This window comes from Heliconius melpomene, chromosome 13 (genome assembly GCF_056956725.1).
Source record: "Heliconius melpomene rosina isolate 202511_hmr_F chromosome 13, ASM5695672v1, whole genome shotgun sequence".
NCBI lineage: Eukaryota > Metazoa > Arthropoda > Insecta > Lepidoptera > Nymphalidae > Heliconius > Heliconius melpomene.
The window spans coordinates 9,400,333-9,425,844 of NC_140401.1; the positions used below are offsets into that span (position 1 = coordinate 9,400,333).

Consider the following 25,512-nt stretch of genomic DNA (forward strand, 5'->3'; position numbering starts at 1 on the left):
TATGAGTGTATAGTTTCCTCTATATGAAAGCGGAAAGTTAAAAATAGAAAAATTTTAAGAAGAAAAGTTTAAAATTAACGATCTATTTTCAGTTTAAAATTTTAAAATATGTTTTTAGCTCTAACAAACATGTTTAGCGCTTCATTGCGAAATCATCATCAATAATGACATTTACTTCGTATCAAGGTTACAATACAAAAATATATAAACCAGTTTACAATAATGCTTATGACATAAGACGAGTGATATATTTCGCAAGCATAAATAAATTAATTTACCGGATTACAGTGAAATAAATTGAAATAATAAAATATATTAATTTAATTATTGAAATATATAATTGAATATATTTTAATGGTTTCGAATGATTGTCATTTTCAACGCTCAATCAAGACAAAGTGCGGCGTTGTGTTCCGCCACTCAACATGTAATAAAATATATATCTTAACTAGTGGGCCCGGACGCGGCTACGCCCGCGAAAATATAAGTCTAAATAATTAAAATAAGTTAAAAAATAATAATAAGTGCAGATTTATTATTAGAAAAAATATCTGAGTAACCGAAATCAACAAACAAAAGAAGTAAAAGTAACTAAAGGAAATTCTTAATATTACAAAAATTACCTAAAGTTTGCCGTGCGCGCGTACTAAACATTTTTCTATATTAAATAATTATTAATTTTTGCGAACAATATTAAATAAAATCCCAAATGATTAAAATTACGATATTTTAAGTGTATAACATCGGTATAGATAACCGAACTGAGATAAATTAATTATAGGTAGCAAATAATTACATAAAAAATAATAGTAATTCGAAAATATATAAAAATTTACAAAATCATCAAAGTCATCTGCCCGTTCGCGTCGGTCGTACTATACCACTCGTAGGCTAGCTCATTTGGAATCAGTGACATCTTATTTATTAGAATGTTATACAGTAAACTATAATTTCTATCTAGATGAAATGCTAAAAGTGACTATTATATTTATTTTCATAAGGATGAATATTAAATTGTAGAAATCATAAAATTTTTGTTAATGTATACAAATCTATATCAGCGCGCGCCATGTATGCGTTAAGCAAACTCACTTTGGGTGACGTTTTCTTAAAACAACAAACTTTGCAAGCCGTTGCTTAGCAACGCGTAGCGACGATTGTTATTAACATGGCGGAATAAATTGCTTGTGAAATTAATTATTTTAATATATTGGTATATATCGAAAATATTACAAATATGAGAAAAAAAAAGTATCCTATGTTCATCCCGGGACCCTCAAGTATCTCTATAGGTGCATTTTATCACAATTAAATTAGCGGTTTGACCCTGATTGCGTAAAAGACAGACAGACAGACAGACAGACAGAGTTACTTTCGAATTTATAATATAGGTAGGGATTGTTGTTGTTTGTTGTCTTTTTATTTTTTTTTATTTGGGTGTTGAGTAGGGAAACTCAAAGCTGCGCTAAGTTATTAATAATCTGAAAAATAAAAAAACGAGAAATAATCTTATTTCTCGGTTTGAACATTACATGTTCAAACCATAGGGCTCTTATTTTAAATTTAAATTTGTCACAATAAGTTGTTTAAAGTGCATTTGTCGTAATGTCTATATAAGATTTAGACGTACTAGTATATGAAGTAAGAGTGTAGTTATAAACTCGTTAGCTTTTTGCTCGAGAACATCACTAGAACAAATTGTACCTAATAAATATGTTTATAATAATACAATGTCTTACTTGCGGCTTCACCCACATGTTACAATAGCAATAATATTGTATAATCTAGCCTACGGGTGGATGCGAAGAGCTGAAGATCGAACTCATTGGCGTGCCATTGGAGAGGCCTATGTCCAGCTGTGGACGTGGACAGGCTGATGATAATGATGATGATGATAGTCTAGTATGTTCTGTATAGCCTTCTTGGATAAATGGACTATCAAAATGGATTCTTCAGTTCAGACCACTAGTTCTTGTGATTAGTGAGCATAAAAAAACTCTTCAGCTCTATAATATTAGTAGACAAAGGAAAGGAAAATCGGGTAAGGAACGTTCCGAGCTATTTAGACAAATGGCCTGAGCTTTGGGCAAAAAATTTTTCATTAAATTAAAACATTACTAAAAATACAAAAATATAAACAAATCTAACATATATCAATAATAAAACTTATTTCTATGTATATAGAAATACGTATTTACATTTACTTACATATATATCTACGCATCATTTTGTAACTTAGCGAGAGTGGGATTTCCGAACGGTATTCTGTAGACCGAGGTATTTAGGACAGCCAGCCGACCACGACAGTGACGAAACTAGTGGACCTCACTAGCGCCAAGCAAATATACGCTTTGGCACATCACTATAAGAGCTTACTGCTTGGCAAATAAAATTAAAGCTTGGCTGGAACCAATAAGAAAGACCTTTCTGTTTCATTCCTTTCTAAGAGGGGATGGGTCGAGCAGGTTGGTTGTGAATGAATTACGAAATCTACTTATATTATACCGTATGCATAGGTGCAATTGCAACAAGATGATGTAAATTTTTGTGTGCAAGTGAGAGTAATAACCTGTATGTTTTGATTATGAAGTTCACGGACAACGAAATTTTTGGGGGTTATAAAAATCTTCTTCTGCTGAGGTGCACTCGATTCGGTAATGAGGTATAAAAATATGACAATAAGAAACCACCTGTATATTAGCACTCAAGCGATTTGTTTAATGGAAATTAATTATTTGAAAAAAATAATATGATATCCTACTGTTTTTTGCCCAAATTTTAAGGTGGTGTAGTATTAGTGATAGCCTAACTATTATGTATTTAAATAATAATAAGACTGTCACCAATATTACATTATTAAAATTTTATAATTATTTTTCTGTTTAGCTTACAGTATGGTAGGCAGAGGGGACCAAGGAACTTAGTGTTAGGAACCTTCGATTGAGAGCGAGAAAATTTAAATATTTATTATTTCATTTCCCCTATTGAGAATCGCTTAACACTTCTCTGCTTGCACGGAAATTGAACCTAACCTAACCTAAGCAACATGTTTGACTCATCTTTACCATGTTACAACAACGTCAATTGCTCCATAAAGCATAATTGAAAGAAAAAAAAAATGAAGCAACATTTTTATTAACAAAGGTTGTATTTGTCTTTTCCATTTCCTGTTTACTTTGTTTAAAAAGTACTTATAGCTACGAAAATTAAATTGAGGACAACCTCTGTGAGTGAAGACAGCATCTGACTGTAAGAGCGATGATCGTGATATATGCGGTACGAAGTAAAAACCTGACAAAATGTGTACACAATGAAAACGTAATGTATAATCACCTCTGGAAGATTTTTTACTTTAAAATATATAATATATTTTTTTAACAAACAAAGCCACATGGAATTGTTTGTATGTGTTTTAAAAACCTGCATATATACATATTTTTTAAAAACTTATAATAATTTGAACGTAGCGGAACTCGGACCTTCATCTTGTGTAAACTGTCCAGAGGGTCGAATTTCGCCATTCCAGCCTATACCGCATATATCAGGATAGGCAGTGTGAATCTAGTGTTAAGAAAACTCTCCCCACTTTCTGATGTATTTTCAAGACATTGCTGATAGAGTGGTACAATTCAAGGCAGCACTTAGTCTTGTCTTGTGAATCGACCCCACAGCCGTTGTATTTACAGTCGATACTGCGCCGCTGCGCCAAGACGGATTAAAATATGTAAAAAAACTAACTTTATATATGACCTAGGTGCAATAAAGTAAATAATTCTATCTATAATTTACAATCTTACCTTTAGATAACATATACTAAAAAACGTGAGAAGTCAGTGTAAATATTGATAGTGAAACTAGAGTAGAGTTGAGATTGATAGTGAATAACACTAGATAAAATGTAAATGATGCTTTTCCCACTATTATATGTAAGTTCGAGTTCAAAGTTTTGTTCTTTGAGGAAATTCAAGTTGTTATTTAAGTTCATGGGCGGTACTTGTCTCATCTGATCTCGTTTTGGATAGGTTGAATCTTAAAGTCTTGTTGGAACGCCATGTTTTACTTCTTTTGGTCGCGACGAGATATGGATTTGTATTTTCTATGTCCATTCTTTTCTGTGACCAACCTAATGTCAAGACACTCTTTTCTACATTTTTCATCAATACTCGTAACCGTCCGACCTGTCCCTCTTGGACGGTTACCAAGAAGTATTTGAATCCAGGTACTTTTTTATACGTCTAAAATAAGTAAAGTAGTCAATATTCAAATGAGATTTACGTAATCGTCACTAATTATTATCCACTCTATAATATATCGGTCGGTATGTGAAGGTTATTCAAGGTAGATTCCCTTTGTTTACTACATTATTACTAGGTAATTACAGTAATTAATTTCTTGCATATAAAACGCTATATCGTGATAATGTTTTTTTTTACTTCGGTCACTCTTGTTTACATGAGGCACCGTAGTGCAGAGGAACAATTTTGGCTAATCATGTTAACCTTAACACGATGCTTGTGGGTTGAAGTTCAATTCAGGAAGTTATTTGTTACCGTTTTTCCACTTTTTGCAAATAAAATGCGGCGTTAAGTACACAGCATAATTTGAATTCGAGAATAATATTGTAATGTCTCGAATTCAAGAGGAAAGTGGAGAGTTTGATTGTTAGTTGAGTTGTCTTGACACCGGGATCTCTCTGACGCTGAAAAAAACAACTTAAGTTTGCATATCATAACTATTATTTTTATAATTTACACTGTATGTTAATGAAAGTCAAAGTCAAATCTATACTAATATAATAAAGCGGAAGAGTTTGTTTGTTTGTTTGTTTGTTTGTTTGTTTGTTTGTTTGTTTGTTTGAACGCTAAGATCTCTGGATCTACTGGTCCGATTTTCATTGTTTTTGTTTTGTATGAAAGCTGCATTCTTCAGAAGTGCTATAGGCTATATAACATTACATTACACATATATACTAATATATTTTAAAGTACATTCTAATTTGACATGCAATTTATTCTGCCATGTTAATAACAACCGTCGTTGCTACGCGACCGCTACCGCAACGTTTTGATATTCATCCTTATGAAAATAAATATAATAGTCACTTTTAGCATTTTATCTAGATTGAAATTATAGTTTACTGTATAATATTCTAATAAATAATTAAGGAGATGTCACTGATTCCAAATGACCTAGCCACCTAGCGGGCGGCACAGTACCTATGACCGACGCGAACAGGCAGATGACGTTGACGGTTTTATAAATTTTCATACATTTTCGAACTTTATTTGTTGTTTATAATTAATTTAAAATACACTTTGATTCTCTTCTTATTTTATTTGATATTGCCCGCTAAAATTATCCTACTTAATAGAGAGAAATGTTTAGTTATTTCGTAGAGTCGATATCTATGTACGCACGTACGGAAAACTTTAGGTACTTTTAATCCTTTTGTTAGTTAATTTCAATAACTCAGATAATTTTTTCTAATAATGTATATCTACTTATTATTCTTTTTGATTATTTGAGCTTATATTTTCTTACTAATTCTGTTGAGAATTGAAAATAATTTCATGAATATATTTAATAAATATTCTTATAGTTGAAGCAGGCGTAGCCGCGTCCGGGTCCACTAGTCTATACTAATATAATAAAGCGGAAGAGTTTGTTTGTTTGTTTGTTTGTTTGTTTGTTTGTTTGAACGCTAAGATCTCTGGATCTACTGGATCGATTTACTTTGTTTTTGTTTTGTATGAAAGCTGCATTCTTCAGAAGTGCTATAGGCTATATAATATTACATTACACATATATACTAATAAATTAAAATACTTTCTAATTTGACATGGAATTTATTCTGCCATGTTAATAACAACCGTCGTCGCTACGCGACCGCGTTCGTTGCCGCGTCATTTTGATATTCATCCTTATGAAAATAAATATAATAGTCACTTTTAGCATTTCATCTAGATTGAAATTATATTTCTATAGAAATTATATTCTTATATTTCAAGCAGGCGTAGCCGCGTCCGGGTCCGCTAGTAATATAATAAAGCGGAAGAGTTTGTTTGTTTGTTTGTTTGAACGCTAAGATCTCTGGATCTACTGGATCGATTTACTTTGTTTTTGTTTTGTATGAAACCTGTATTCTTCAGAAGTGCTATAGGGTATATAATATTACATTACACTTATATACTAATGAATTAAAATACTTTCTAATTTGACATGCAATTTATTCTGCCATGTTAATAACAACCGTCGTCGCTACGCGACCGCGTTCGTTACCGCGTCATTTTGATATTCATCCTTATGAAAATAAATATGATAGTCACTTTTAGCATTTAATCTAGATTGAAATTATATTTCTATAGAAATTATATTCTTATATTTCAAGTCCGGGTCCGCTAGTTATTTTATACAAAATAAGAAGTTACATGCTTAATTTTTTGAACGTCAAGTAATTTACCACCGGTTCACTAAATGACTACTGGCACGCACCTAAAAAGAACCGGCGCAAGAAATTCAGTTTGACTTTTTTTATTAAGTAAATTATTTCCATATTCACACTTATCAGTGCCAATGATATCATTGTAAAAGTGACTCTGAAACAGACTAGAACGAAAATTTCTCATTCCTTAGGCGTGTTTATAAAAGATATTATAAAATCATTAATTTGGCAGAAATAACCTTTCATACACAAAAGTCTTTTCACAACTATAAAATAATGTCCGAGGCCTATTAATATCTGAGGCAGTCGCACAAGAGTGTTACTGTAACGCGACGGTTGTGGGTTCGATCCCCACTCGAAGAAGTGAAACATTTATTTACGTTTATATTTCCATTTCTTCGCTCTGGTGTCGAGGCATAGCGCGGCGTTGAGTTCTGCCACTCAACACGCAATGCCTCCAGAATTCGGCAGAAAGTGGGGAACGGAGTGTCTTAACACTAGATTCCCTCTGCATACTCTGCTATGTGCGGGGTACAGCGTGAAGGCGATAACTCTACTTTTTTATAGTAAAGTTCATTTTTAATCGATGTAAGTATGTGTATATGTTAAAAATAAGTAAAGGAAACGGAACCGTAATCTATAAAATATCGGACATCTTTAAAAATTTTGATTATAAAATTAAAAAAATCGTAAATAGTTTATAACTTTTTAATGATATAGGAAAATGATATTAAATATTATAACCGGAAGCGGCGACGACAAAAGGAAGTTCCTAAATAGGTATACGATGGTTGTGAATTCAATCCCTACGCGTGCGTGGCGTTGATTCCATGACTTAACATGCAATGCTTCGAGAATTCGGCAGAAAATTGGGAATGGAAGTTTTTTAACACTAAGTTCCCAGGTTCCCTCAGCCTACCTTAGTATGTGCGGGAAGAACATAAAGCTTAAAAAAAAAGTAAAGCGTAAAGCCGCTTATTATAGTACATCGATATTTAAGACATCCCTATACCTAGTTGTTTCCGTTTCGCAAAATGGCGTTGTCCGCCCGGGGGTGGGGAAAGCTCAGTTGCGTCGAAGCTCTCGCTGCGGCAAGAGCTTTTGTGTACAAATGTTATGTTTGGCTATTTAAATGTTTGTGAATGTGTTTTTTTACAAAATGTACGTATTTTACACATTTTCTAGTTTTACAATATTTAAATAATAATTTTACAATTATTTTAGATTATATTTATATGACGATATTTAATTTTATCGAATGTAAGCAGTTATTTTAAGCTTTTGTGGTAGATGAAATGATGTATCAGTGTAAAATGCAGTAGGCAGTATTGTCTTGTTATATAATGGAAAATGATAAAAATAGGTTTTTTAACATATAGTATATATTCTAGTAAAATGTCAGTATATTAATCTTCGCGTTAATTGTTTTTAATGTTTCTAAGAAAAAAATATCCTATATTTATACTATCAACTTTACTGATAAGGATCTTAATGGTTAGATACTGTTATTTAGGACGGTTTCCTAGAACGCGGATTCAAATCTTGCTACGTTAAAAATTTTATACGTTTTCTTAACAAGTAATTTTATTTTCCTAAGTGTGGAATAACACTTTGAAAATGTTATTTATATATATTTTTCATTTCCTTATTGAATAGGGAAAACAATATAATTTATCTAAAACTATGCGGTTAGTTTTTTACCTACACGGCTTATCACAGGGAAAATCTAGTGTTAAGGCACTCTGTCTATCGCTTTCCGCGCGAATTCTTTATTATAATATCACAATATCTTATACATTCATTGTATGTATTATATATATTTTTTTGGTTTTGGCGTTTGCTGCAACAATGACGTATTTACACTTTGAAATTTTGCAAGAGCCGCAATCTAGATCTTTAAGTAAATAATGCAGATATACACTATATTATTAAATAATTTATTTATTTTAATCATTATTTATACTACTATTATTATATAATTATATTTTTAAAACTGCAATTATGTAACCAAATGGGCTTTTTGTTATCGAATTAAAATTCATTCAAGGCCGACCATTATGTCCATACAGTCCCAAAACATAAGCTGTTTAACTCCTTTTTTTCCATACTCACGTAAGAAAGAGTAATGTTTTAATTTACTTTCGCTTTATGAATGCAGTTTGTTCAATAAAATGTCGTCTTTTATTTAATAATTGTTTTTTTTTTATTTAAAACTTAATAGGTTTTTATTTTTAAACGAACATTGTACTTATAATTTTTTAAAGTCTTATTGTACTAAGAAAAGAAAAAAATAGAGGTAGGTAGGTATAGGTACATAGAAAACGTATAGGTAGTACTTTCAGCGGGATTCGAACCCACACTCTTACTGTTATAGAAACGTATGGATTTACTGGCTAGAGTGCTTGTCTTGTCTTGATTATCTATACAAAAATTAGTGCCGATTAGTAAATAAAGTACGATAAATAAAATTCGATATTTTACATAAATATCGATGAGGAACATCGTGGCGCAGGTGCACAAGCGTGCGACTGTTAACGCTGCAAGTAGTGGGTTCGCTTCCCACTCGAGGAAATGAAATATTTAACATTTTAATTTCCTCGCTCAGGTAACGAGGTATTGCGCAGCATTTAGTTCCGCCACTCCACCCACAACGGTCGTGTTTACACGTTGCACCGGCAGCCACTAAATAATAAATGTACACACTGAATAATAAAGAATATCGAAAAATAATAACAAAATAAAAATATGTATTATTGAAAAAGTTACTTCTATAACTAATAAATAAATTCTATTTTAATTACAGATAGCATACAGCCTAGTCCACAATAAAATGCGGGAAAGTCTCTCATGACAGTCGGAACTGTACAAGCCACCGGAAACAAGATGGCGCTGTCAAACAATACGTTCTCGAAGACTTACCACCATATATTTGTTGAGTTAGCAGGTAAATAATATATGTATATATATATAACATATTTAAATTAGGAGGCCAGTCGTTGCGCAGGGGCACAAAGTGTCCTTGTAAACGTGACGTTTTGGGTTCGATTCCCATTCGAAGAAATAAAATATTTATTTTAATTTATATTTTCATTTCTTCGCTCTGGTCACGAAGCAAAGCGCGGCGTTGAGTTCCGCCACTCCGCAATGCCTCCAGAATTTGGCGGAAAGTGGGAAACGAAGTGTCCTAACACTAGATTTCATTTCACAGTGAAGCTGAATTATGATTTATTTATTTAAGTTGCTTGTGCCACCTGTGCCACCGCTTGTCTCAAAAAATATGCATAGCAAATAAGCACATACAAACTCTTTGACACCTGTTAGAAAGCAAATAACTAATCCTAAATAAATAAATAAATAAAAAAGAATCACTTAAGTAACCGACAATGGAAGTAAAAAAAAACATTTTTGCAAAAAGTGAAAGTTATTTACTAATATAATATAATTATATTTTTTGTACTCATTAAGAGTTAAGATAATGCTTAACCCAGATGCGAATTCGCTAATACCAAAATAATTGCAGTTAGAACGTAACAGTTTGCAAATAAAAGAAAATGAGCAATGGCACAGCGTGTGGCTCTAATCGTCATCGTAGATTCGATTCCCATTCAGTGGAATTCATATTTATTATTTCATTGGTCTGGTAACGAGACAAAGCTCGATCAGCTACGCAATTCTACAATTCAATGTTTTAAAAAGGCGGAAAGTGGAGAATGGAGGGAGTGTTCTAACACTAGGTTCCCTCTGCCTACCCCGCTATATATGAAAATTGTTTCATTCCAGATCCCAGAACCAATGACTGGTTCCTCATAAAGAGTCCGGTACCAGGACTTACTATAATCGGCCTGTACCTATATTTTACACTGAAATGGGGACCACGCTACATGGTGGACAAGAAGCCTTTTCAATTACAAAAAACTTTGGTGGTTTACAATTTTATACAAGTGTTGGTCAGCTGCTGGCTGTTTTACGAGGTAAGTTGTTTTGTTTTTTATATAATTCCCCTCCATCAGCCTTTGAAAGTCCACTGCTGGATATAGGCCTCCCCCATTGCTCGCCACTCCGTCCGGTCCTGCGCCCTTTAAATCCTTTGAATTATATAATTATAATAATTATATTAGTCGGTTCAATTTATAGTAAGAGATCCCATTGCATGAATTTGCAGGTATCTATTTGTTTAATGAAATTTATTCTAAGAATGATATATGATAGTAGAATAGATTACACCAGGGTTGTCTATATATTTATCTTTAAAACATAAGACATCCCGCGCATTTCGTATTCTATTCTCATACGCCCAATGTTAATAATGTATCTCCTATCTCCAGTTAACGTCAATCTTGTGTTGTTCGACATGTCTATCCAATCACTAACCTGCATGCCATCCTCCATCTCTGTCTATTTCAATCTATGGTTGCAATTTATGGATTAGGAGTGATTATTAACATTGGGCGATAGTCAACAACGGACGGAATCCCTTGACTTCTCCTCCTCACTTGAGCCTGCCTGTCCTGCTATGTGTGAAACCGTGCAGCTACAAAAAAATGATGAATGGGATTTTTTAGCTTCATAATGTATCCTGCGCATAGCAGTGTAGGCAGAAGGAACCTAGTGTTAAGACACTCCGTTCAAATTAAGACACTTTGGTTGACCACTTTCTGTCGAATTCTTGCAGCATCGCTTGTTGAGTGGTGGAACGCCTTGCTTTGATTCGTTACCATCCATCCATCCATAAAAAAAAATATTTGGCAAAAAAACAGTCGTTTTGTCGACTAGAAATTGAACCCCTCAATTATCTCATGTATATTTACCCATACCGTTAAATTTGTTTGTCTGCAACACATTTTAATACCTATTTAAAAATGTATCTAGAATGGCAAAATAACATGATTTGTATAATAAATTAGCCCATTGAAGCCAACGACCTCATGTTTTTCAAACGTAAACTTATTTCAATCATGATTTATACAAAAAAAACTGTTATTTTTTTTTAAGTTTGCTTAAATAGCTGTTAAATAAAATAACTCAAAATTAATTATATATTTAATTTTTTCTTAAATTTTGCCACAATTTTTCAGAATACTTAATTAATTAATTAAGTATTAAAAAAAGTATTAAGATTTTTTTTACTTCAAGTAAATTCTGTAAGATAATGAAATAGTTTATACAAAAGGATTCGTGTTTTTTTAATTTATAAATATATTTTCAAAAAGAACATACTTCGATCTACATATGCCATATGCATGCTGCCAGCTAATGTAATAGTAAAATATACCATTGACTTTATAAAGAGCAACTGTTGAGTTTCTTGCCGGCTCTTCTCAGCAGAACTGCCTTCCGAACCGGTGGTAGCTTTTTGTTGACATGTACATTCGACGATTCAAAAGTGCTTATAAAGTTTATTTGAATAAAGAATATTTTGAATTTGAAATTTGAATTTGAATTTGAATATATTTAAAGATTTTTTAAAAATGTTAAAGAATTTTTTTGGCTAAGCTTTTGGCTAAGAAAAGAGTCTCTTTGTTGTTTACTGATACAGTTCCATTTTCTATGTGAGAAAGTTTAAACTTGACAAAGTATTTTTTATATATCTAGTTTTTGTAAACCAACGGACCAGACTCGGATGGTTTCCAAGAGACGTGTGTTCAAAGCTGGTGAAATTTTAAACGTTTTCAAAAAAAATATGTATATAAAATAAAATCGTGTTAAATTTAGGTGCATACCGCTTATAATTAATTTAAACCTACATCCAACAAATCTTATACATATTTCATAAGCCAAGAACACCTACATCTCTACACAAAACCCGAATTTCTAGTAGGTAATAGGAACATTATAAAAAGATAATCTAAACCATAAATTTCATCATTTCTCTACAACGGTATTCAACGGAACTTGTATAAATAACGGATTTTAGAATTAATTTACTCAAATACATTATAAATTTATTTAAAATTCAAGTTAACAAAACTTTTGCATATTTATTATAGAAATAATTAGTTGCTACCTAGTGTATTTTTATTTTCTGATCCCGTAAGTTTTGTAAAATCCGCTGTTAGTTCCGTAACCATGCCATAATACGGTTTTTTATTATATATTTATCATTTTTAAAGTATTATTCCACACTGAGGAACGAAAAATATTTCTTTGGAAAACTTATGAAATTTGGACGTAGCAGGAATTAAACCCGCGCCTCTTGGAAGGTTTTTAAGAGGATTCGGTTTAAATCTATATATTACACTAGAATTTAGTACTGTTGTAAATAAATTATATAAATATTTTATTACTATTAATATTTTATCGATTTCCTCTTTCGTGAAGCAATCTTCGTGACCAAGTTGATTTATTACAATATGTATTTATAATATACTAGCGACCCCCTTGCGGCTTCGCCCGCTTTTACTACTGGATTATGCATATAATGTATGTTTGCAAAGCACTTAAGATAATGTGAAAATTAATTAAACCCTAATGCAACCCGCATTTTCGTAGTTTCAATAAGGATTTTCCAATTGTTTTACTCGGCAAGGATTTTTTAGTAGGTACCGTAATTTTAAATCTGTGCTACTAATCTTTTCAAGTACTTATTAAAATATTTTTAAATGACTATTTTTAGATAGTTAAATGTCTATTTTTAAACGGAAGAAATTATAAACAAAAGCCTACCTACTAATAACTACTACAAAAAATATGAAACCAAATATATCGCGCTGAAATAATACATTCAACTCCAATTATCCAATACGTGCAAACGCATCTAACACTTCGTTGCTATAGAGGCAGGCGGGTTTTTTTTCGAGCTTGTGGTTAATGCTGAAGAGGGTATTCTGTCCCTGATGAAAAGCAAGCACTATGTGGCTGCCTGTGAGGAAAATTAAATAGAATGCATTGGCCGGGAATCGAACCCGGGCCCGCGTGGCAGTCGAGCATTCTAACACTGAACCACCGATGACTGCTCATGACGCGCTTGTATAAGCAAAACGTCGCGGGGCGGCAAGGATGTTTTGATATTGTAACAACTTCTAAAGTACTTATTAAAATGAAAAAACAGTAAAAGACAGTTTTGATCTACATTAAATGGCCAACGTAACTAATATACTTATTTATATGCTGAGAGTAAGGGATAAGTAAAACTTGAGTCGGCACAGCTGATGTATCAACGGCGGGATGTGTCAACAATTAAATGCGTTTTTCTCTAATACTATTCGCAATTTCGAAATAGTGTAAACAGCAAATTTTATCTTCGTTTAACGTAGAAAATTAATAAAGTATTTTAAAGGATAAGGATTGATACCATTATGGAAAAATATCCCTCACAATAAAAAATATATTGAAATTACTATTTTTAGACAGAAATATGATCACTACACGTTATTCTTAAAAGATAAAAATATGCTCTCGCGGACTTTTTTGTAGATCTTATTAAGAGGAACAATACTCCAGTACATTATTTTCATGTAGTACTTACCATTAAAGCAGCGCATGCGCGAAAGTGTCTCAACGGGTAGGACTTTAGACACATTTATCGTGTTTATGTTAATTTACATAAGAATGTACAAATAATAAACTATATATAAACCTTCCCTGAAAAATACTCGACCTAATGGTGAAAACTGCATAAAAATCCGTTGGGTGGTTTAGAAGAAGAAGAGTTAGAAAGTTCAGACAGACACGAAAAGCGACTTTGTTTTATAAGATATAGGACTAGTGGACCCGAACGCGGCTACCCCCGCTTGAACTATACGAATATTTATCAAATATATTTATGAAATTATTTTCAGTTTTCAATAGACAGATGCGTTAAGCAAGCTCTTTTTGGTTGACGTTTTCTAACAACAAACTTTGCAAATCGTTGCTTAGCAACGACGGTTGTTATTAACATGGCGGAATAAATTGCATGTCAAATTAATAAGTATTTTAATATATTGGTATATATCGATAATGTTACAAATATGAGAAAAAAAAGTATCCTATGTTCATCCCGAGACCCTCAAGTATCTCTCTATGAATATTTTATCACAATTAAATTAGCGGTTTGGGCCAGATTGCGTAAAAGACAGACAGACACACAGACAGAGTTACTTTCGAATTTATAATATAGGTATGGATGGATAAATTCGAACGTTGCACATTCACGATTTATTGTACAACTATAGTTTTTTAGTTAGAGCAAACCTTATTCCACATCTTTGTTTATATAAAGTTGGTTAACGTAACTTAAGGAAAGATGAATATCTGTTTTGGCTTAAAAGCGAGTAAATTTGAAAGATGCCATCGTTGCGTCAATGTTAGAGCGAACTGCGGTGTTGAGATCCGCCACTTACATGGAACGCGAAATTTCCACTGCGAAAGAGAAATGAACGGGTAAAGCTTAGGTGGAACTGGCTACTTTTAAATAAAATAGGTTTACATTTCCCACCAAGAAAGAGTTTTTGCTGTCTCGTTTCTTTTCACTAGACTAATTATTGGTGTAAATAGTATTTAGTTTAGTAGTTTTCATTATATAATTTCGAGCGGCTCTTAATCATCTATTTCATGACCCTTTCCGCTCTCGGAGGGATCCGAGGTTAATATTAGTTTCTAGAAAGAATTTAGTGTTAGGATATTCCATTCTCCTCTCGTAGACGGCCTATTCTAGGAATACAGGAAAAGGCGTGAAGCTGAAGAAATGAAACAAAATTGACTCCGTTGTTCACAACGAACTCAAATTTTTTTTGTCTTGCTAAACAAATGTATGATTGAAAATTGCGAAAAGCGTTTTTATTAAAAGCGATTCGTTTTGCTTGATGCGTGAAGATTATCTTACATCATTTATATAGAAATAAAAACTAAATTGTATTTCTTTAACATTAAACAGTATGTATCTACAGGATATGCAAGATAACGATATAATTGTGAATTAATGTTAATTAAAGATTAATTAACATATTTAAGTGTAGTTACTAGCTATTAGTGCTCGCCTTGTCTCTGGAATGAATTGTTGGAAATATAAAAAAAAATATAGTTTTCATACCTATAAATCTGTAGTAATATTATAAAACTAAAGAATTTGTATGCACCAATCTCAAGAACTACTGGTTCGAATCGAATTTCTATTTTTGTAAAATAGTCCTAAACCGAGGAATTATTATCCACAGCAACATGCTGTCATTTTGACTTAACCCGTTGTTCCAAGTTGTCTCAGGTATCTACATGGAATTTGTCACGTGTATTAAATGTTTCGCTTAGATTCTTGTTGAATTCCGCATATAGCACAGTAGCCACATGGCAATTTGCCAACCAACCGCTCAATTTTCAAGACATTGGATGTTGAGCGACGGAACTTAACTTGTTGTTCTTGTTCCAAGACGAGGAAAAGAAAATAATAATTATCCTAAGTGGGAATTGAATTCACAACCGTCATTATATCACACACTATTAGTTATTCCCATTTGACCACACGTGCGAAGCTGCTGGTTAAATCTGGTAAGACATAATAAATAATAATTATCAAATATTATAATTCCAGGGTCTCGACGCTGGTTGGTTGAGGTCTTACAGTTGGAAATGTCAGCCGGTTGATTTCTCCTCATCACCTGAAGCTCTTAGGGTAAATACTTTATATGATTTATAAAATTGGTTAAATTAATTATTTACGTGTAAAAAATATTAAGTTTATTTTATTACAAAAGCTTTTTTTCATTTTATTGCTTATCTTGTAAGTAAATTATATTTATAGGTGTGGTATCTATGAGCATCTAATAATAGATTACAGGGTCGAATCCACCATGAGATTATATATTTGTTGCTGGGTTTCAGTTTCAGTTTTGACTAGTCGATACTGCTTATGTATATTATTGTATAAAAAGCCTAGAATATTATAGATTTGTTCTTGTACCGAAACAAAACAGCACTGAAACAGCTATAATCATATAATCTCGGAACACTAGTTTATAATATTACTAGCGACCCCCTTGCGGCTTCGCCCGCTTTTACTACTGGATTATTCATATAATGTATGTTTGCAAAGCACTTAAGATAATGTGAAAATTAATTAAACCTTAATACAACCCGCATTTTCGTAGTTTCAATAAGGATTTTCCAATAGTTTTACACACCAAGGATTTTTTAGTAGGCACTGTAATTTTAAATCTTTGCTACTAATCATTTCAAGTTTTTATTAAAATATATTTAAATGACTATTTTTAGATAGTTAAATTACTATTTTTAAACGGAAGAAATTATGAACAAAAACCTACCTACTAATAACTACTATAAAAAATATGAAACCAAATATATCGTGCTGAAATAATACAATCAACTCCAATTATCCAATACGTGCAAACGCATCTAATTCTTCGTTGCTATAAAGGCAGACGGGTTTTTTTTTTCGAGCTTGTGGTTAATGCTGAAGAGGGTATTCTGTCCCTGAAACGTGGCTGCCTGTGAGGAAAATTAAATAGAATGCATCGGCCGGGAATCGAACCCGGGCCGCCCGCGTGGCAGGCGAGCATTCTACCACTGAACCACCGATGCGTGTAAGGCAGGCGGGCAGACGCGCTTGTTTAAGCAAAACGTCGCGGGACGCATGGCGAGTGGCGAGCCGTTTCGCAGCAAGGATTGTTTGATATTGTAACAACTTCTAAAGTACTTATTAAAATGAAAAACGTAACTAATATACTTATTTATATGCTGAGACTAAGGGATAAGTGAAACTTGAGTAACATACAGCTGATGTGTCAACGGCGGGATGTGTCAACAATTAAATGCGTTTTTCTGTAAAACTATTCGCAATTTCGAAATAGTGTAAAAAGCTAATTTTATCTTCGTTTAACGTAGAAATTTAATAAAGTATTTTAAAGGATTAGGATTAATACCATTATGGAAAAATATCCCTCACAATAAAAAATATATTGAAATTACAATTTTTAGACAGAAATATGATCACTACACGTTATTCTTAGAAGATACGAATATGCTCTCGCTGACTTTTTTGTAGATCTTATTAAGAGGAACAATACTCCAGTACATTTTTTCATGTAGTACTTACCATTAAAGCAGCGCATGCGCGAAAGTGTCTCAACGGGTAGGACTTTATACATATTTATCGTATTTATGTTAATTTACATAAGAATGTACAAATAATAAACTATATATAAACCTTCCCTGAGAAATACTCGCCCTAATGGTGAAAACCGCTTTAAAATCCGTTGGGTGGTTTAGAAGAAGAAGAGTTAGAAAGTTCAGACAGACACGAAAAGCGACTTTGTTTTATAAGATATAGGATTAAAGTGAAACAATATCTTTTCAACAGGTAGCAAGGGGTGTCTACATATATTTCTTAGCAAAAATATCAGAACTACTCGACACTATATTCTTTGTGATAAGAAAGAAGGAGAGACAGATCACTTTCCTCCACATGTACCACCACACAGTGATGCCCATGATATCATGGGGTGCTACCAAATATTATCCAGGGGGGCATGGGACGTTAATAGGAGTTATAAACTCATTTGTACATATAATTATGTATACATATTATATGTTTTCGGCAATGGGACCGCAGTACCAACGATTTTTGTTCTGGAAACGACATATTACTACATTACAGATGGTAAGCTGCCTATTAATATTTATATAGTGTTTTTTTATTATACTTTTATCACTCTGCTCTACATTTTGAATATGAAGAGATTTTTTAATTTATTTTTTTTTCGTTCGGGAGAATATACATATAATATTTTCATTTTCCTCGCGCTGGGAACGATCCATAGCGCAGCGTTGAGTTCCGCTACACAACAACAAAGCAATGCCACCAGAATTCAGCGGAAAGTGGGGAAGGGGGTGTCTTAACACTAGGTTCCCATATTCCCTCGACCTATTCCGCTCTGTGCCGTATACTTTACAGTGTGAAGCAAAAAAATAATAAAGTAAACATGGAAACAGTATATGAAAACAAAAAAATATTGTTTTTTTCATTATTAAGAGCACTTATTTGTTACACAAAAAACAATCACTGTAAAATTTAATGTTCCCTCGTCATTTGTTATCTCGTGCTTACATAAAACAGTAAAGTAAAGTAGTGAAAGTCAAAAATGAAAGAAAATTGCGTCAAAAATATAACAACCAACATCAAATAAACCGACATACAGTCCAAATATGAAATTATTCACCAAATGCTCTGATTATGATCTTTATGTTGGTACCTTTACAAAATTATATAATTTTGGAAACTCCACAGTCTATACAACAATTATGTTAAAATGTTATTGACACATCGTGGTACTTGTAGGACTGTTAATGTGATGTTCGTTGGTTCAATTCCCGTATGAGGAAATTGTTACAATTGATTATACAATGCCTGACAATGGGTTCTGCTAAATGTGGAAAACATCTAGGCGTATATTGTTGAAGCCGTCGTAGCGTAGAAGCGCAAGCATTTTCTCCTTCTGATAAGAAGACAAACCGCAACGTTGAGTTGACCAACAGGCAATGTCTCGAAAATTGGGACGGAGTGTCTAAACACTAGATTCCCTCTTTCTATCCGATTACTTATAACAGTTACTATGGCACGAAAGTTCATTAAAATGCTGTTCTAATAAATGTATGTTAAAATTTCCAGCTCCAGTTCTGCATTGCGTTCCTCCACTCCTCCCAACTTCTGTTTTACGATTGCGGCTATCCACGCTGGTCGGTAGTGTTCACTCTACCTAACTCTATCTTCTTCTACTATCTCTTCTACGACTTCTATTACAAGGCGTACGGCAAACCAGGAGATAAGAAGAAGGCGGTTAAACCAAAAGAAGAGAATAGCCTTCACGAGAAAACGTCCAACGGAATTGCGAATGGACTTAAAACAGAAAACGGAAAAGTAAACGGTGTTCTTAACGCCGGGAAGAAGATTGATTAAAATTGGAGTATAATCTATATGATATTTGTAAATATTGTTTAGAAATGTATAGTATAACCGCCAGTGGTTAATTAGATATGAAAGAATTGACGACACCAAAAAAATATAGAAATTATTGAATCTTTAATTATGAGTATACGAGGAAAGCACATTAGAAAGTCTATAAGAAATAATTACATATATGTCTAATACGAGCAATAAATAGATAAATGTATTACAATCACAAGCAACCGTAGTGGGTTCGATTCCCACTCGGGGGAATGATAAAGTATATTTGAAAATTAATTGTTGAATCGGAATCTTAACATGCACTCGTTCATTGCATTTATATAAAAAGAACGGATTATATTAAAATCATAATAAGTATGATTAAATAGCAAAAAAAACTATAGTTACTGATGTTATAACATACTCGTATACTATAGCTTTGAATTTTTTATTATATTTTTTAACATTTTTTATAAATTTAAGCTTGATAAGCGATAGTTTTATACTGTCATGGCGTAAAGTGTGTGGGAGTAAGAATTCCATGACCTAATGGCAGAAGAATGAAGGGTAACAGGTATTACTTAAGGTTCTTTAGTGAGTATTCAGAGAAGCAGGAGTCTCCTCTGCATCACGTTAAATATTCTGTATGTATATGGAAAGATTATTATATTTTTTTATTATTTTTACTTTCAAAATTTTCATAGTCTCTTCAAATATTGAAAAAAACATCATTCTTGTGCTAAATGAGCTACGATGCTCCTAAAATGAAAGAAACATATGTATGTATGTATATATAATCAATTTCTATGTGCTTCCTTATAAAATATTCGAGTCACACTTTGGTTACCAATTAAAATTAGATTCAATATTTCTTTTGTATGAAAACTTTAATTATATGGAAAATAAGCGGTTTCATTTTTGGTCAAAACCAAAAATCTACAATAGTATAAGATTTTTTTATATAGGTAAATAAACGTCTACGTTTGTACTGTAGATATTGAATAAAATATTGTATATAATATGTACCTTAGTTTTAGATAGGTTTAGTGGTTTTTGCTCAAATATAGCATTCTGTTTAATATAGCATAATGTTTAAAATACATTTATTAACAAATTTTGTAGGACACTAATAAATAGCTGATAATGTTTTAAGTGTATAGATCGTTAAAATTAAAAAAATCCATTACCTTTCCTTCCCTCTCAAAAAGAAAAGAAATTACATTTGATGGCTTTTAAAATAACTCTGTTTAGTCAAAAACATTTATTTTTAAATTGTTTTTGTCTAAAGCTGAAATTTCGGGCATTATTTAAAATTTAGAAAATATTACTGCAAATTATGAAATTTAAAATTTAAAAAAAGAATATGAATTGTATTGGAGAACAAGATAAATGCGTTACTGTGATTCCATTTGGATCTAATCATAAAGTTTAAACATTTTTTTAAAATTGTTAACTAATAACTAATTATTTGTTTTAACTTTAGAAATGTATATAAGAAATCAATTATTCTGTCAATTATTTTTTATACAGATTTAAATATATTATGTGACCAGAAACTACTTTGGTAAACTTGTGAACCATTACGTATACTACGTATATTATGTAATTAATGTACATGTACTCTGCTTGGCAATAATTATATTATTATTAGAAACATTTTTTTTTCAATAATTTACCTTATTAAAATAATTATATTGATACATCAATCGTTTTAATTGAATGTGTGTAGGTCTATATGGAAATAATAGTGTCATTTCTTATGCACCTTTTAATGAATCATCGTGTATTTGTACATTTTAAGCTCGTTTTCTGAAAAATATGAGCGCAATTAAGAAAATTAAACAAAATGCTCTCGTTTGTCTTTAAATTCAAATTCAAATTCAAATTCAAAATATTCTTTATTCAAATAAACTATAAAAGCACTTTTGAATCGCCAAATGTACATGTCAACAAAAAGCTACCACCGGTTCGGAAGGCAGTTCTGCTGAGAAGAGCCGGCAAGAAACTCAACAGTTGCTCTTTTCAAAGTCAATGGCATATTTTACTATTACATTAGCTGGCAGCTGTCCTGCCTGACATTCAATAGACATTAATTCCATACATGTTTATCCTCTAAATATTCTTGAACAGTGTAATAAGCTTTACTTGTTAGAATTTTTTTTACAGATATTTTAAATTTTGGAAGTGGCAAACTAAGAATACACTGCGGAATTTTATTATATACACGTATACTCAGCCCCATAAAATATTTATTAACTTTTGGGAGGCGAAAACTTGGAGTAACAATCTTATCTTTATTTCTCGTTCCTATCTTATGACTGTCGCTATTTTTTCTATGACAATGTATATTTTGTCGGACAAAGAGAATATTATAGTATATAAATTGGGAAGCAACTGTAATAATACCTGCATCTTTGAAAACATCTCGCAGAGAATCTCGAGCTCTTAGATTATAAATATATCTTACGGCTCTTTTTTGGAGAATAAATATTGAATTGATATCTGAAGCACTGCCCCATAGCACCATTCCATAAGATAAAATACTATGAAAGTAGCTAAAGTAGACTAGTCGGGCAGTTTCAACGTCCGTCATTTGTCTTACTTTCTTAATTGCGAACGCGGCAGAGCTGAGTTTATCTGCAAGTGCTTCCAGATGAGCGTTCCACTGGAGTTTGGAATCTATAGTAACACCTAAGAAAATAGCTGATTCCGACACATTAAGAGGTTCTCCTTTAATTATTAGATTAAAATTATGTTTTTTAACATTTGGTAAAGCAAACTCGATGCATTTGGTTTTTTTAGCATTTAACATTAGATTATTAGATCGATAGAGAGATAGAGAACAATAGATTTTTTTATATAAATCAAGGTAGCATAAGAAAGTGTTTAGTCTTCCAAATTCCCGAATAATTAAAGTATCAAATGTCCAAAATAAGTTTTTTATAGAAAATTTGTCCCCAATAAATTTTTCATTTAAAAGATAATTGTTGTTCTACAAATATTTAAAATCGACTTGGTTGACAGAAATTATTATTTTTTTAATACCCTTTGTACTATTCCATACTAGATTTAATTGTAGAAGTGATATAATAAGTATACAATTGTTATTACGTAATTGGGTTTGTATATTATACATTCTAGTATTGTGATTGTTGTTTTTTGTAAACCCTTGACCTTCTGATATATTGAGGAATTGACGTCTTAGTGACACCTTATTAGAAAATTAAATTAATTTTACCAGTTTAATATATGTACATATGTATGTGAGGCCATCGTACCGCAGTGCCACAAGTGTGCAATTGTAAACGCGATGGTTGTGAGTTCGATTCCTGCTCGTGGGAAAGAAATATTTAATAGTTTAGTTTCCTCGTTCTGGTAGCAAGGCATTGTCGTAGGGCTTAATAGTAACAATTGGTTTCTTCTGATCTGAAAAATATATGTATGTATTTTTTAAGGATAATATATAAAGGGAGATATAAAATAACTTTGTACACGTGATCGTAATGTGTTCAAATGACGTGTTTATATGGTCTAGAGCTACAATATCTTTTCCAGCATAGGCACTGAGATAATGAAGCTTGAAGAGGGATTTGAGATGTTACATGTTGAGTGGCGGAACTGACCGCCGTGCTTTGTCTTACCAGAACAGAAAAATATCAAGAAAACTCAGATTACCTCTACAATATATTGGACATTTTGTGAGAGTATAAAAAACATGTAACTAAAAGGCTGATAATATCTGTTCATTTTTTGTTTTAAATAATAACGAAATCACATAGGGAATTAGGGTAATAGCTCTAACTATCTAGCTCTATTTATCAATTTTTAGGTCTATAGCATCAAAGTTGGCAGATATCTGTAACCATAGTTGAAGGTGTAAGGGGCTTAACACTAGAAGTGCCGAAGATTGAGACCCCCCTTGAACCGCCGCGCCGTCGTGACAAATTTGTCCTATTCTACTTATTATGTTGATTGTTGGTATAATACAAAAAAAAAAAAATAAAATAATTCGTAAAATATGTAGACAATATTTAATAATCAATTCTTATTCTTTAACAAACATAAAAATACCAAAAAATAAAACACAAGGAAAGAATCAAATATTTCTAATGCGTGCTAAGGTCGTGACAACTAACTGAATAACTCTTACAAAATTATAAGTTATTGAAATTAGTTAATATTATTATTAGGCCAAGTAATGCATTAATATATTCTTCATCAGTGATACATCACAGATGATTTATAACATTGCGTGGTAATGCCTCCAGAATTCGGCGGAAAATGCCAGCGGAGTGCATAGAGGACTAGGTTCCCAGGTTCCCTCTACCTACCCTACAATTGCCCACATTTGGTATCAAGTGTTTTTCTGAAATTCAAGCCTAGCTTAGTCATCCTTTCATCTGATACCTCACTTGGACTAGCGGCAAAATTTAGTATTGACACCAATTTTACCCTACTTTTCATGCTATTATTTTTTAAGATTTATACATAAATGTATAGTTTTCAGATTTTTTCCTGTACTAGTACTACATGTAGATGCTAGCTGCCAAATTTCATAATTCTAAGTTAACTGAAAGTACCTTATTAATTTGATTCCCTTTATAGTGTCGAAATACATGTTTTTTACTATATAAATAGTCATATCTTTTTTTAAGGGCGCTTTTTCAGGAAATCAAGGGACTGTAGATCGTCATAAAGTTGATATTCATATACACATATAAAGGCACAGACAGACGGATGGACAAAAAAATTATCTTATAAGGGTTTTTTTTTCCTTAAAAGCTACAGAACCCTAAAAACTTAGGCATTGACTGCTAAACCTACTATTCAATTTTTTTCTGCCCCCGCATTGCCCTTTCCCCTCCACCTCATCCCCGAGGCATGAAAATATGTAAAATTATACCCTCAAACAATAAAATAATAATGGCGGGACAAAAATGACCCAGCGGCAGTTCTAGGTAAATCTCATTTTTTTTTTCAAAAAGTATGACTGCTATAAAATTATTTATATTTTTAATTAAATAAAGGTGTAAAATTGGTAATAGTAAAAAAAAATCATCTACATAAATTAACAAATAAAAAAGTTATATACAATCAACCTTGCGTTTGGGTCAAAAATGGGACGGCGGCGCTTCTAGTGTTAAAGTTTTACAATTGTTGTTTGTGTACTAGCTCTAGCTTACATACAAAGTTTCAGCTTTTCAGGATTTCAGCAAGTAAGTTATGAATTTTTATGATAATGAGTTAGCCACTAGTCAGTCAGTTAGTCAGTGAAGAAATTAAAGGTTTTTAGATATTAATAAAATCTTAAATATTAGAGCTACGATGAGTATGTAAATGAACCTTAATACATTTGATAAATCTACTATTGATATCATAACTACCAAATTTGTTGAACTGGTATAATTCAAACTTAAATTATGAGGATTTAAAAAACGATGAAGTATTTCAATAGAACTACCCGCCACCTAAAAAGCAATGTCTTGAAATTTGTGGAAAATGGGGGACGTAGTGTCTTTCTCTGCCTGCCTACTACTATAATAAAATGCGTCTTAGATGCGGTTAACTTAAAAATAATAGTTTCAATATGAAAACTTAATTTAAATTATTTGAAATACTTCGAAGCTATTGTGAATTGTGTGAGCTGTAGGATAGTCTGACTGGAATAGCAAAGGTTACGTGGTCGATTTTCGAAATGAGTCCGAAAGAATTGCGAGTTCGCGTGGCGTTAACTTCCATCAGTCAACACGCTTGTCTCGATATCACGCGGAAGTTCCGATAACGGGGAATCCAAACACTAGGTTCTCTTCAACTATCCTACTAAGCCGGAAAAAAGCGTGATGTTTAAAATTCTTTATATTTTTTATACGCATCTGTAGCTCCTCTGGTGTTACACGTGGGAGGCGGCGAACACTCACCACTAGGAGACGCGTACGCTCGTTTACCTTATCTTTTCTATAAAAAAATATGCAATCTTTTTTTATTGTTTCCAAAGATTGCATATAAAACCTATTGATCAATCTAACTTTGACCCTAAACAAGTGAACAATAGTGGTCGTCGCTCCCAAGCCATTGTTCGAAAGGGTCAATGATAATATAATTACTTACTGTAATCTATCATTAATGATTTTTTTAAATAATAATTACGCGTTAATAGTTTGGGAATTTTCAATCATTTTATTATGTGCTTTATCTG

The 25,512-nt window shown here is 32.2% G+C and overlaps 1 protein-coding gene across 2 annotated transcripts in view; it reads left to right on the forward strand.

The window, feature by feature from the left end:
* Positions 1 to 22,465, forward strand: part of LOC146532878 (very long chain fatty acid elongase 7-like) — a 43,602-nt gene extending 21,137 nt beyond the window's left edge. The window contains exons 1-6 of one of the 2 annotated variants that reach the window (XM_085196166.1): positions 7,518 to 7,603; positions 9,246 to 9,386; positions 10,223 to 10,413; positions 15,948 to 16,028; positions 17,733 to 18,032; positions 19,041 to 22,465. In XM_085196166.1, the coding sequence (XP_085052292.1) occupies positions 9,290 to 9,386; positions 10,223 to 10,413; positions 15,948 to 16,028; positions 17,733 to 18,032; positions 19,041 to 19,328 (957 nt within the window). In that variant the 5' untranslated portion in view covers positions 7,518 to 7,603; positions 9,246 to 9,289 and the 3' untranslated portion in view covers positions 19,329 to 22,465. Of the gene's footprint in view, positions 1 to 7,517; positions 7,604 to 9,245; positions 9,387 to 10,222; positions 10,414 to 15,947; positions 16,029 to 17,732; positions 18,033 to 19,040 lie in introns of those variants that run through there. The other variant, XM_085196165.1, reaches the window with a different exon arrangement.
* Positions 22,466 to 25,512: the final 3,047 nt, after the last annotated feature.